The sequence below is a fragment of the Narcine bancroftii genome, chromosome 5 (assembly GCF_036971445.1).
Source record: "Narcine bancroftii isolate sNarBan1 chromosome 5, sNarBan1.hap1, whole genome shotgun sequence".
Lineage (NCBI taxonomy): Eukaryota > Metazoa > Chordata > Chondrichthyes > Torpediniformes > Narcinidae > Narcine > Narcine bancroftii.
Genome location: NC_091473.1, coordinates 62901454 through 62916796, shown reverse-complemented (window position 1 = coordinate 62916796; position 15343 = coordinate 62901454). Strand labels below are relative to the sequence as shown.

General features: G+C 40.5%; 1 protein-coding gene across 10 annotated transcripts in view; it reads left to right on the top strand.

Moving 5' to 3' along the window:
• Positions 1 to 15343, top strand: part of LOC138763443 (xenotropic and polytropic retrovirus receptor 1 homolog) — a 379170-nt gene that overhangs the window by 335913 nt on the left and 27914 nt on the right. For all 10 annotated transcript variants that reach the window (XM_069937590.1, XM_069937587.1, XM_069937588.1 and 7 more), the window contains 2 exons: positions 9310 to 9476; positions 12017 to 12156. In XM_069937590.1, the coding sequence (XP_069793691.1) occupies positions 9310 to 9476; positions 12017 to 12156 (307 nt within the window). The remainder of the gene's footprint in view (positions 1 to 9309; positions 9477 to 12016; positions 12157 to 15343) is intronic.

Here is a 15343-nt window from a genome sequence, read left to right as displayed (position 1 = left end):
GATTTATTTTGGGATTAGAACTGAAATTACTACAAATACTCAGCTGGTTAAGTGTCATCTATAGGAAGAGAAACAGGGTTATTAATATTTTAGGTCAAAGACCGTTATTCTGGGAGTTGAGAATACAACCCTCGATCTAAACCACACGAGCTTTGAGCAGTGTTGTATTTTTTTGAAACTCTCATGTTAATGAGTAATTGTGGAATGTGCATTCCTTACGCCAAATACTTTCTTTCAATTTCTTAATTGTTCTTTGTTAAGTGATGTTTTCTTTCATTAGAGTATGATTTCATCTTTGCAATAATCCCTTCAAAGATCTCGGATCTCTTTAATATATAGTCTTAAAAAATTTTGTACTCATATCCTAAGTCATATCTTGTTCGCCTATATATCCACTCCATCCTCAACATTCATTGGAGCGCTTTCATCCCTAACGTCGAAGTACTCGAGATGGCAGAGGTCGACAGCATCGAGTCCACGCTGCTGAAGATCCAGCTGCGCTGGGTGGGTCACGTCTCCAGAATGGAGGACCATCGCCTTCCCAAGATCGTGTTATGTGGCGAGCTCTCCACTGGCCACCGTGACAGAGGTGCACCAAAGAAAAGGTACAAGGACTGCCTAAAGAAATCTCTTGGTGCCTGCCACATTGACCACCGCCAGTGGGCTGATATCGCCTCAAACCGTGCATCTTGGCGCCTCACAGTTTGGCGGGCAGCAACCTCCTTTGAAGAAGACTGCAGAGCCCACCTCACTGACAAAAGGCAAAGGAGGAAAAACCCAACACCCAACCCCAACCAACCAATTTTCCCCTGCAACTGCTGCAACCATGTCTGCCTGTCCCGCATCGGACTTGTCAGCCACAAACGAGCCTGCAGTTGACGTGGACATTTACCCCCTCCATAAATCTTCGTCCGTGAAGTCAAGCCAAAGATATATCCCTGTATTTGTTCACCTTTACTGACAGATACTATTGCAATGTTTTAAAAGAATGGACAGATTCGTGGATGAGTTAGAGGGATATGGGCTAAATATAGGCAGGTGGGGCTAGTGTGGGTGGCACATTTTGGCTGGAGTGAGCAAGTTGGCCGGAAGAGCCTGTTTCATCACTTTCTGTTTTCTTGATCTAATTCATGCCACAATTAGTATGGCAGTTCAATGTTGTTACAGTGCCATTAACCCGGGTTAAAATCCCCAGCTGTCTGTCAAGGCTTTACATGTTCTGTGTCTGTGTGGATTTCCTCCAGATGCTCCAGTTTCCTACCACATTCCAAAAGTATACAGGATTCGTAGGGTGTATTCACATGGGTGTATTTAAATGGTGCAAGATTGTGGGTTGTACCTCTGGAAAGAAAATTAAATCTGTTCTTACCCTTTAATTTTCTAAATTCCCATCATCCCATTATTCCCAGCACTCTACTGCTCCATTTACATAATTCATCAGGATACTGAATTCCATACAATTTCCCATCTGAAAAGTTCTCTCTTTCTCCTGTAATTATGCAAGTGCCTATAAATTGAAACCCACTTAACCTAAGCCAATATTTATGCCATGCCTTTAATTTCTTACCTTGCTAATTTTGATGTGAATCGGGCAACAATCCAAACAAGATTACATTGTGCTTTTGTTCATACTCCCTCAGTAGAACCTTTAATACATTGTTAGTACATGTAGATCACAAAAATAAAATCCTTTCCCTCCTCCTCCTGTCCCCATCCAACTTCGAGGAGAGATCCTTAGCCTTGGCTCCACACAGGCAATGCACCCTTTGAGATTCATCCTTGTAGCTCCAAGGAGTAAGTATTTGTTCCATCATATCTTCTAAAACTATTCTGTTTCTGTTCAGGGACACCTTCTGGAATGCAGCTTAAACCATGGTGCCCTCTGTCATCTTGTGCACAGAGGCTGCAGGAGCCACACGCCTGTTGGACTTGCAAGTGCTGAGGCTCCTCCCAATCCCCATTTTTTTTTTACCTTACATTATCTCGCCATTATGTCTTTGTCCATTGATCAGTTCTGAAATCCTCAATCTTAGGGATGTAAGTGCTTCTTGGTGGTTTCCCATGTACTTGCTCCCCTTACCCTTCTTGATGGCAGATGTTGCTGGTTTAGGAGGTGTTAATGCAGGTAATTGCAGTATATTTTGCAGAGGTTATACACTATAGCCATGTTGTTGGAAAGAATAAATGTTCAAGTTGGCTGTATTAGATGCCTATGAGGTCATTCTCAAGAGTTGTTGAAGCTGCCCTATTGCAAGAAAGTAGAGAGCATTCCATCACTATTCGGTCTTGTGCCTTGTATTAGACTTTGGAGTGTCTGGGAGATAGTGTATTTATGTGGCTGTTTCAATCGACTTTTGGGCCATTGGTGATTCCCAAGATGTTAATAATTGAGGACTTGACCAGAAATGCTATTGAATTTTAAGGGAAGATGGGTAGACAATCTCTTATTTGGGATGATTATTGTTTTGCACTATTATGAGATGAATGCCTTACTGCATGAAGGCCTGGTCTGCTTCATTTGCTAAGGAATTGGAAATGCAATTTAACACTACTTAATTCCAATTCCTGACCTTATGGAAGAAGGAAAATCATTGATGAAACAGCTGAAGATGGTTGAGTCCACGACACTCTTGAGGGATTCCTGGAAGACACAAATAATTGACTTCTGACAGCTACATATGTCTTTCTTTTTGTGAATATGACTCCAAGTATTGGAGTATTATCCGCTTGATGTCCATTTATTTCAATTTTACCATGATTCATTGATGCAACATCTGGTCAATACTGCCTTGATGCCAAAGGCAGTCACTCTTCACTTGGTTGTGGAATTCAGCTCTTTGTTCCATGTTTAGGGCAAGTCAAAGATGAACGTCGGAGCCTTGTGGTCTGGTGATGTTCAGATTGAGCATCAGTGAATTTGGTGATTAAACGCCACTCACTAGTAGTCTAGATAACTGCATATCAATGTGTTCTCAGCTAGAATAGCTTTGTTGTCATTGATCATTTGTTCTCTCCACTACAAAACAAGATCGCACTGATTCATTCTGACTTGTAAACTAAGTAATTCATTATCTCCTTGTAGGGAGTCTAAAATATTGTAATCAGAATGATTCTGTTCACAGAGGAATGCACGGATCCTTGACTGTTGAGAATAGGGTTGTTTATTTGATTGGCAGATAGAATGATGAAGGTTTTTTACATATTTTGTTTTTAATTTAGATTTCCGTTATTATTATTATTTGTTTCCTGTTTCTAGATAATAAGATATATGCGTTCACTTCATCTTTGATTACAGGATATTATACAATGTGAAAATTGACAAGCATATTTACTCCTTAACAATTTATTATGGATGTGCATGTTATACTTCCTAGATATTTGTAAGATGTGTATTGAGCATTGATCTTTTATTCTTATGCAAATATTGCTAAATATCTAGGGGAAATTATTCTGAGTAAATTTCAGTGCTTGAATTCCAAACCAGCTCATCAGAAATACATCAGTTTTAATCAAAAAAAAATTTTTTACTTAAACTAAATTTTAAGAATAGATGGACTGCTTTTGGGTTCTTACTTAATATAAAATACAAATAATCTGCACTAGTCTGTTTTCTTTCCTCTGAAGAACCACAATTTTCAAAATAATTAACACTTGTGATTTTTGATGAAGAATGTCATTTAGCATTAAGTGCTCAAAAAATGCTCTGCATTATAGCTGCCTGATGCAGAAACCATACAGTGTTATTTAGTTGATTGACAAGCGATGAAATTATCATTAACATAGCCTGTGTTGCCATGAAGTACCTGAGGGTAGAATAAAGTGACTTTGAGTTTTGTGTAATGAATGGAACTGCAGGCCAGGGCAGGATATCGTTGCTCTTGATTTTTCAGAAGCTGGCAGTATTCAGGGGAACGAGAATAAGCCGGCAGTGATTGAGTTGTAATTGCTTGCCTGCAGTGATAACAGCTTATAAAACCTGCTCTGAATGATAATGAGATATATAAAGGGAAGTATGGATAAAATCCATGTATGAAGAGAGCGATAACAAAATGTGGACCAGCAACCAAATGATCTTTCATTCCTTTTGTAAATGTTTTGCTGAAACAGCTATAGTTGTCAGCTGAAAGTCTGCACCTAGATGGTGTTCATCATCTTATTGGGGTAAAGCGGGTGTTGTCTTCCAGGTTTAATTATGACTCTGTCATTTTGAAAATAATGGTCAGTGCTAGGACCACTCCTTTAAATTGTACCGTAGGATCTTTTTCTTTCTGACAAGGGAGGAAAGGTTTCAACTTCCACCTGAATGACAGAGATATCATTCAACATTGCACTGGAATGCCAGCCTAGACACTGTTTTTGAGATATCAGGCAGAAATTGAGCCCACAGCCTTTTGACTCATTTGTAATATGCCTCCACTATATTCACTATTTATTCAAAGGTTCAGTGATCAGACTTGCTGAAGTATGGTCATGGTATGGTTTGGTATGCGTTCTTCATGGTGGTGTAGCAGTGGTTGAGTTTGGTTGTTTCCCTGGACTCACATGTGACGTGTTGGTGATAGTTTGTCAGAGACTTCTTCAGGTTGATCTGATTGAAGTACCCCTATAATGATCGGGGAGGCATCAGGATGTGCTGTCTCATGGTTGTTAATCACAGTGCTCAGTCCCTCCAGTGCCAGCCTGACATTCCCCTGGGATGAAATGTATAATGCAACCAGGATGATGATAGTGTACTCCCTCGGCAGGTAGAATGGGCGACACCTGATCGCCAGATATTCCAGGTCGGGGGAGCAGGACTGGCACATGTCTGTCAGGTCTCTTGCACCATGATGAATTGATGTTGACACAAATGCTGACTCCCCTGGTTTTTCCAGGTGCCGGTGTTCGGGCAGTGCGGTGGAGGGTGTAGCCCTTGGGCTGCAGCGCCATGTCCAGAATGCCCACATTTAGCCATGTTTCTGTAAAGCACATCACACAGCGCTCCCTAATGACTCTGATGTTGAAGTCTGGCTTAGAGTTCATTACATTTGTTCTCCAAGGATTGGCCAGAGGATGGTAGGGAGCAGAAGCCTCAGGGCCCGGCGTCTCATTTTGACCTTTAGACCCCCTCTGCATCCATGAGGTTGGGTCTTCTTTACCTGGTCTGTGGGTCTGCTGCTGGTAGTTCACGTGGTGCTTAAATGGTCCATGTGCTGTCCCTTTATTTAATTCACCTGCGATGTTCAAATGTACTGAGCATCTGCTGTTTGCGAAGTTTAAATGGCCCAATCGCTGGCTGTTTAAAACTCCCTCGATGCTGTACTTGCTTGAAGGCCATCTGTTTAAAGGTCCCACAGCCTAACAGAGACTGTTGATTCTGCCAATTCAAAGGTATGCCAGCGATCTTAGGACATCCATGTTATCGGGTGAGTTTGATTTTATGTTTCTGGGTTTATGTTTGAATTTTAGTAGTTCTGAACAGGAATATTTCCTGTCAAAGCTGCACGCAAAGAGTCACTGCTATAAGACGCCATCTTGTTCATCAGAGCCCACTCAGGGTTGGGGATTTAAATATCAGCACTATTTATGGAGCAGACCAAAGATGGGTCAGGTATGAAGCAGTGCTCACCAAAGTGGAAGAAAAATGTCTTGTGCCATTTACCTGTGACTTGTCTGAGGCTGCCCTCTACTGGCCGTGTTGAGGTTTTTCAAATTTGGTGCTGCTGAGAAGGCTAAGGTTTTTGCCCCACTCTAACGCCCTAATCAGGTAGGTAAATTGAGCTCTTGCTGGTGTTATAAATTTTTTCTTTGAAGCTTTGGGGTTAAATCTTTCATGGGATATGCATTTTGCTGGCTAGGCCACATTTCTAATTACTCTGAAATTGAGTGACATTCCTGGCCATTTCAGAAGCAGATTATTGTCAAAGAGATTGCAGGGCTGTGTCAGGACAGGAAGAGTAGCGGGTATTTATTGTGTTTAAAAATATAAGTGAACTAAAGACATTGAATTGAATGGTTTATTGTCATGTTTACTGAATCTGTGAAAATAAGTTTTTTGATAATGGTTTCATGGCCATCATTGCTGTTACTCAACTTTTATTCCAGATTTCTTTAATATGTGGAATGCAAATATTCCCTGCTCCTGAAGTGGAATTTGCACCTGCTGCAGAATATAAGTAGCTTTCTGGATATCTTCAATGTTAAGATGGTTGTTATGGGACTAAATTCATGTGCAGGCTATGGGAAAAGTTTCTGAAGGACATTTATAAATTAGGGTAGGGCATAGGGCCAATGTAAAATTGATGAACCATGGAGGGTTGAAGCATAACAGGAGAAGACTGACAGATATGACAGACCAAGGCTGCATCTGTCAATCTTCTGTCTTTTGTCCATCATGATTCACCTCTCTCTGTTTAACCAGTCCTACATTGGCTCCTGTTGTGTTCCTCTCATCCTGTCCTGTTTACACTGGCTCCTCTTCTCTTCCATTTCCAGTCTTGATTAAGGGGTCCAACCCGAAACATTGACCACTCTTTTTCTCCCACTGACCTGATACTGCCTGACTTGCTGGGCTCTTCCAGCAGATTGTGTTTGCCTTCAGATTCCAGCATCAGCAGTCTATTACAAGCCCAAAGGACCCCAAAACCTTGCAGTTATAGACATTCACCAAGACAAGTGGTTTTTAAAACAAAAGTTATTTTTAATCAACTTCAAACATGAAAATAGAATCAAACTTTTACTTAACTCTATACTTAATTAAGCCAAATAATCCCCTTCTAATTCTAAGCGCACCTGTATGTAATGTGTGTGTGTGTGTGTGTGTGTGTGGATTTAAGAAAAGTCATTTGGTTCACAGTTCAATCTCACTTCTTCCAAGTTCTCTAGTTGCAGGCAATCACCATACTGTGCACAGATTTTAACATGTATAAAGTTCACCAGGCTTGGTGCTTGAAAGATAAATGTTTACTGCTCAGGAAGGTTCTTGAAGGGTTTGCAGAGAGAGATATTTGTTGCTCCAGGATTTCCACAACTTAAGTACCACCACTAGACACCTCAGGGTCTTGCTGATGAAACTTTCCCCATCAGGGTCTTCTAAACGCTAACCTCTTTCTTCAAGCTATCACAGAGTTCCATTCCTTCCTCTATTTCAGGAGAAACATCAGACAGATAGCACTTCCAACCATCTACTGCTCTGGAACTTGCTTTCATCAGTTTCAAACAGTTTTCCCTGGATTGCATTTTTCAGTTACTTGTCAGTGTCCCACACACTGACTGACTGAGCTGTTAACTCAACTCTCTCTCTTTTCTAACTGAAATTCCAAAGAGAGCATGTGACTTATGTCTTGCAAAACCCCCACCTTCTCCAGCAAACAACAGGAGTTTTTTCTTCTTCTCAAGTTGTTATCTTAGGTAAACAATCCAGAATTGACCTGTCTGTGAGCACTTTGCAGAAAAGGTACTGATAGACAGCATGACTCCAGCAAGACCATGGTCAAGCATTTTATGATGTCAGTTCAATTAACACTTACTTGTGAAAGGTCCTTACATTCTCCAAGAGATCCTGCAATGTGAATTCTTCAGACTTTCAAATAAGATCTGTTTTAAAATGTGTGAATGAATGTGACCTACTCTAAATCTTATAAATTCTCCCCAATATTAATATTGTTACAAGTATCCTGCATTATCCATTGATTAGATCACAGCTATATGAAGTACACTAGTACTATTGTCATGACACTTCAGAAGGATACAGTAGAGCGAGTGCAGAAGAACTTCACAAGGATGTTGCCTGGAATGGAGGGCTGTGATTATAAAGAGAAATTTAAGATGCTATGTTTATTCTCACTGAAACCCAGGAGAATGAATTCAGATTCATAAAGGGATAGATATTCTTTTTCCCAGGCCAGGGAAGGCTAGAACTCGAGGGCACAGGTTTAAGATGGGTTGGTTGGGTGGGGGGGGGGGGTCAACCTGAAGGCACTATGAATTCTTCACACAGAGTGGTAGTTATGTAGAACAAGCAGCCAGAAGAGGTGGTGGAGGCAGATTGGATGAATACTTACCTGATTGTACATGCTAATGTGACGGAATATAGATATGCTTTTGGAAGATAAATTGGGGCAGGGTTTGTTAGTGTAGGACACATACAAACACTTTAAAACAGATATTATTTAAAATATTGGAGCTCTGCTAATGCTAGACATGACAGGGCCTCAGAACCTTTGCAAAAACCTTGGAGAGTGCCCAAGGGACTTCACTAATGGATTGTTGTTTACAAAAAGGCAACAGATGAAAGAGCTTGTCAGAGCCACTTATTGTCTGGAAGGGAACTTGCTGTTCTAAGAGGGTCTTGTGGTTTTGCAAGCAGAGAGAGTCAGACAGGCTTTTTCTCTGTAAGAGAGAGACAGACACAGAGATCAGTTCTACAGTGTTACAGACAGAAACAGTAACAGCAGCTAGGACTGGAACAGGACAAGCTGGAAAGCTTGTAGAAAACCCCATTTGGAAGACAGGTTGTGTGTGCTTAGTTCAGCCTGGTCAAAACCTTTGTGGTTCGTGCAAGAGGAGAGGACTGGCTGTCTATTGTTTCACTTGGAATAAGAGAAACAAAAAGGCATTTTTTGGTGACCTGAAATAAAGAGGTTATCATCTGGAGAACCCTGAGGGGGCAAGTTTCATCAGCAAGACACTGAAGTAGCTGATGGAAGTAAATCAGTTGTGGGTGACCTGGAGCAACAAATCTCTCTCTGAAAAACCACAAGAACCTTCCTGAGCGGTAACCATTTATCACCAAAGCCTGGTGAACTTTATAAATGTTATATTCTGTGCACAATATAAGAATTTCCTGCAACCAATGAACTTGGAGGAATGAGAAGAGAGATTGAACTGTGAATCAAAGAACTTTTCTGAACTTACACACACATTACATGCACGTGCGCTTAGAATTAGAAGAAGGTTAAATTAGGTTGGTTAAGTCAATAGTGATAAGTTAAAGTGTGATTTTGTTTTCATGTTTAAAGATAATTAAAATCAACTTTTGTTGAAGTAACCATTTGTCTTGGTGAATATCTATTGCTGCTGGGATTTGGGGTCCTCTGGGCTCGTAACACTAAATATAGCAAAACACTTTTGTGATTGGCCTGGAAGAGGCTAACATCAACAACAGGTACAGGTATATCGTGGTTCATTCCCCGATGATATAAATTATGAGGAAAATAACCAACAACCACAGATTGTTCCTACCAAGGTCCGTATGAGTGACAGAAAAAGGCCTGCTCCCACTTACTCATGTGGCAGAAACTGATGCTGTTACTTGTCTCTGTTTTTCAGAACAGAACTATAAAGATGCAGTAGTGTTTTTCTATCTGTGGATCACCTTCTTATTGATCAGTTCCTGTTACACCCTCACCTGGGACCTGAAGATGGACTGGGGTCTCTTTGACAAAAATGCTGGAGAGAACACCTTCTTACGTGAGGAGATTGTCTATCCCCAGAAAGTATGTGATTGTCCTCCTCATTTATTTGTCTAACAGATGGCAGGATGTACAAGCATTTTCCTGTGTAGTTATATTGTAATAAGAATTGATGCTTTGAAGGAGAAGGGCGGGGGGGGGGGGGGTGGAGGGGGAAGTCCGCCAAAATTGATGACTTCAGGCAATTACCAGACATGTTTTAATTGAGTGACTTCCCATAATTCTCCTTTTCAACAATTATGCTATTAATTTAAAGCTGGTGACAGTCTGAGATGCTGTTCAACCCTCCTTACCACTTTCACTAAAGGGAATCCACATCATGATGGTTCCCACAAGCTGTTGTGTGCTTCCACGTCTAACACAGAAAAGGTACCAGCCATGACACCAACACAAAGAGGGAAAGTGATGGATGTAGCTCATGTCATAGACCACTGGAGCAATGGTCATGTTGAGCAGCCAGAGTTTTGAGCCACTGATCTAGAGATGAGTTTGAATCCCACCCTGGCAGCTGGGGAATTTAAATTCAAGCAACTAAATCTGGAAATATAATTAGCAATTTGAATTAAACGACCAGATTGTTTTAAAAGCTATCTGGTTCACATTACTTCAGGAAGGCAAATATTCCATCTCTATTCAGTGTGCTTGCATGTGATTAAAGGATAAATGCAGACATTTCAAGTTCAGGTTTATGATCAACTGACTGTACCTATACAACCAGACAAATCAGCATTTCTCCAAACCACACTGCACACACATACACATAATAATCGCATATATACATAAATATATAGTATAAAATAAATATATACAAATATTTCGGGATAATTTACTTGTTTCATTTATAAGAGACCAAGATTATGTGATTGGATTCATCAATCTCACAGCATGTGGAAGAAACTATTTCCCACCCTGGAAGTCCTGATTTTGATGCCCTGTTCTTCCTTCCTGACTGTAGTAGATCAAAGATGCTGTGTGATAGGTGGTAGGGGTCCACAAAAATTCTTTCAGCTGTATTTGAACACTTCTATTGAATGTCATCAATAGAGGAAAGGGAGACCCCATTGATCTTCTCAGCAGTTTTAATGATCTGGCAACATCCACAACCTGTGACTGAATAAATAAGAAAAAGTTAAGTGCTGTCCTCTGAGGTAACAAATGAGATGTACAGTATGTAGTTATTAACCTCATTGCATTAGTGACCAAACTAGAAGCCCAAGCCTAGACAGTTCTGCTTCTTATCCTGGTGAAAACCCTTCAGTCTAAAAGTATGGGAAAGGTTGTTTTACTGGTGAAGACATCCTGAGTCACAGTATCAAAATCTATCTGAAAACTGAGCTAATTCTATAGAGCTTTTCCACACAGAAACAAATCATTTGTCTTTACAGGTCTGTGCTGGTGCTATAAGAGCATTGTGTTAATCAGCTACTCTAATTCATTTACTGCAGTCATTTGGATTAGCCTAAAGCTGTGAAAACCACAACATAAATTAACATGCTCTTTTTAAAGCCCCAAACAAACTTCCTCTCTCCCTATTCATCTGCCTTTTCCCTCTCTGGTCCTTTCTATTGCTAATTTCTTGCAACGTTTACCATCTCAATTTTTTCTAACATCCTTACTGACTCTAACCCACCTCTTCTCATCTTGTAGCAGTTTATTCACGAAGACCCAACCCTGATATCATCATGAAACCCACCTTCAAACCAACAACAAACCATCTCTGGGCCATGACCTCCACCACTGAATATCATACTATTATCCCCCAGACAGTTATGGTCCTCAGTTCCCTCCATAGCATCTGACTTCATGGTCTCCCAGCCTGCATAGCCTATTTCTAAAACTGGGTCATTACTGAACAGATGCATTGTTTCCATTTGCTTATTCTTTCTTGAGGCCGTCCTTTCACCGTCACCCACTCCCTTCCTTTTGACGACTGTGACCCTCAAATGCCATCCACCACTTTGACCTGAGATGCTCCAGGTGGATGGGGAATTCTGGAGTCAAGTTTGAAGACTTAAGGGCAAAAAAAATGAGCATGAACTTGGAGATGGTAGAAAAGAGTTCTGCATCATGGTTTATTCATGATTTAAGATGGAGGTGTAAGTGGTGTGGGGACAAGTAAAGCTAAGGCCCTCTGCTGATAAACATGGTCAGAGGTTGGCATCCATTTCCTAATCCTTTTACTTTTTCCTGTTAAAAGACTTTCTTTCTGATAACACATGTTTTACCCTTGCCTCTGATGTTCAGAATATGAAAGTAGCTTACTCTCATTCCCCCACTCAATCTCCCAAGGGGTCCGCTCAAACCTATCTCTGAGAATAAACTTTCTATTCCATCTTTTCTGACTGGTGCTTTGTTATATTTTCTTCACTGATGCATTTGAGATTTTTTCATATGTCAAAGGTATCATTTATTTAAGAAGTAATTTCAAAAGACTGGGATTTGGTCTTCTGCTATCAGACAACCAAGAGAATGGAACAAAGAGAAAGGAGGAATTTTTATTCAGACATGCAGTCATGTGCTTGTATCATGCAAATATATTGAGCGTGTTTTGGTTTTATTTACAGATCTATTACTACTGTGCCATAGTGGAGGACATCATTCTGCGATTTGCCTGGACTGTGCAGATTTCAGTCACTTCAATGAATGCCTTTGCTTCAGCTGGCGACATAATTTCCACAGTGCTGGCCCCACTGGAGGTTTTCCGGTAACATTATTTATAGCTGTGCTAAGATGTATAAAATATTCTGGAACAAAAGTCCTGAGGATTGGTTGTTATTGCAATGAAATGTAACGATACTTCATCTGCTGAAAGAATGTCAACTGTGAAAGACATTAATGATGGAATAGAGTGTACAATTTCTAACTATTCTGGAGTAATGTTCGTATACAGTACAGCACAGTTGTTATACCGACATATATAATCTACTCCACCTCAATCTTACCCTTCCCAATCTCACAATTCTTAAACCTTTATTTTCCACGTGCCTACTTAAGAGTTTTTTAAGTGACCCTATTGTACCAGCCTCCATATTGTACCAGACCGCCACCACCACTCCCTCACCCCAGTAATGCATTCTAGGCACCACCACTCTCTGCATAAAATAAAATTATCTCTGATGTTCTCCCCTGACCATAAACCTTGTGCTTCCTGGATAGAATTTTTAAATCTCAAGACATCCATGAAAAACCAATGTTGAATGTCATTAGTGAGATTAGAGAAGAGGAAAGTTAATTGATGAAGATTGTAGTTGTGGAGAGTACTACAGAATGAATCTACAAATGTGGGAAAAATTAGAAGCATCAGGGGAATGAGGATCTGAGAAAATCTGGTTAAGGCAGCTACAACTCATCACATATGTATTAATTTGTGATTGACGGTAGCCCCACATTATGGCAGTTCCAGCTAACGGAAACTCACCCTTAGAGGATTCACCAAAAAATCTGAAATAAAGAATAAAAATTTGCTCTCAAGGAAATTATATTTACATAAAAATACAGGGATACACTACCTCAAAATTCATTCAATAATTAAAATAAACAAAACTAACTGGCACAGTAGCATAGCGGTTAGCACCACAATGCTACAGCGCCAGTGACCTGGGTTAAAATCCAACGCTATCTGTAAGGAGTTTGTACGTTCTCCCCATGACCTGCTTGGGTTAGCTCCAGATACTGTGGTTTCCCCTCATTCTCCAAAAATATATAGGGTTTGCGGGTTAATTGGTGCATTTTGGTGGCACAGGCTCGTGGGCCAAAATAGCCAGTTACCCTGCTGTATTAAATTCAATTTTAAAATTAAATTAAATTAAAGCATGTTAATAGATCAAGGACTAATTAAAACACCAAAAAACAAACTACAAATTGTTTAACTTACCTTAACTTGCAAGTCTGACTGGCACAAGATCAGAAAAATGAATTCCTAATTTAATGCTGGGAATTCCCAGCCACTGACTCTGGGCCCCAACAAAGGACCAAAGTCACAAATGCCCTGGCATTTGTTACAGTCCTAACCCCATGATTTCTTTCTGCAGCTTCATATAGGTCCAAGATTTGCTTGCCTAAAAGCTACTGATGTCACAACATCAGTGTACAGGTTTTTCATCTGGTTGACAATTTTGGCAAAATAATAGATGCTGCAGTTCAGAGTAACTCATTAAAAGCAGAGGTATGGAGAGGTATTAAGGTGAAACATAAAAGAGCACATTGAGATCAAAACACAAAACAATCATCCATGAAGTTTGTGTTGGGGAACATTTTGGATCTAGTGATCATAATGCCATTAGTTTCAAGTTAATTATGGAGAAGGATCGGTCTGGGCCTTGGCTTGAGATTCTAAGTTTCAGAAAGGACAATTTAGAGGGAATAAGTAAGGATCTCGAATGTGTGAGGTAAGTAGAGGACCTTCAAAGGTGAAATTTTGTATGTTCCTATCAGGATTAAAGGCAAAGTTAGCAGGCATAGGAAACCTAGTTTTTTAAGGGATGTTGGGGATCTGGTTCGGAAGAGAGAGCTGTATAGCAGATATAGGCAACATGGAGCATATGAGATACTTGAGGGGTATTTAAAAAATGCAAGAAAAACCTCAAGAAAGAAATCAGGAGGCTAAAAAGACATGAGGTTGCTTTGGCAGACAATGTGAAGGAAAATCCTAAGGGTTTCTACATGATAGTAAGGGACAAAATTGGTCCCCTTGAAGATCAGAGTGGTCAGCTTTATATCAAGCCAAAAGAGATGGGGGAGATCTTAAATGTTTTTCTTCATCAGTATTTACTCAGGAGACTGGAACAGAGTCGTGGGAAGTAAGGAAAACAAGCAGAGAGGTCATGGAACTTACACAGATTAAAGAGGAGGAGGTGCTTGCTACCTTAAAGCAAATAAGTGTGGCTAAATCCTCAGGATCTGACAAGATATTCCCTTGGACCTTGAGGGAGGCTAGTGTAGAAATTGCAGGGGCTCTGGCAGAATATTTAAAATGTTCTTAGCCACCGGTGTGGTGCTGGAGAATTGGAGGGTAGAACAGAGATCATTACAGCACAGTTCAGGCCCTTTGGCCCTCTATATTGTGCTGACCAATATATTCCTTAAAACAAACTTAACCCTCCCTACCCCATAACCCTTTATTTTGCTTCCACCCATGTGCCTGTCTAGGAGTCTCTTAAATGCCCCCAATGTTTCAGCTTCCACCACCATCCCTGGCAAGGCATTCCAGGCACCTACAAATCTCTGCATAAAAAGTTTACTCCTGATGTCTCCCCTAAACTTCCCTCCCTTCACTTTGTACTCAAGTCCTCTAGTGTTTGCTATTCCTGACATGAGAAACAGGCACTGGCAGTCCACCCTATCTATGCCTCTTATAATCTTGTACACCTCTATTGACTCTTTTCATCCTTCTATGCTCCAAAGAAAAAGTTCAGCCCTCCTAACCTTGCCTCAAAAGACTTATTTTTCAATCCAGTTAACATCTTAGTAAATCTTCTCTTTACCCTCTCCATAGCTTTCACATCCTTCCTACAATGAGATGACCAGAAATGAACAAATACTCTTAAGTGTGGTCTCAGAAGAGATTTGTAGAGTTGCAACATGACCTCCCTACTTTTGAACTGAATCATCCTATTAATGAAGCCCAGCATCCCATAGGCCTTCTTAACTATCAACCTGTGCGGCAACCTTGAGGGATGTATGGATTTGAACCCCAAGGTCCTTCTGTTTATCCACACTCTTAAGTAGCCGACCATTAACCCTGTACTCAGCCTTCTGGTTTGTCCTTCCAAAATGCATCACCTCACACTTATCTGGATTGAACTCCCATCTGCCACTTTTGTAACCTACAACAACCTTCAGCTTCATCCACAACTCCTTCAAATCATCCATAAATTTACTGACCCATCCTT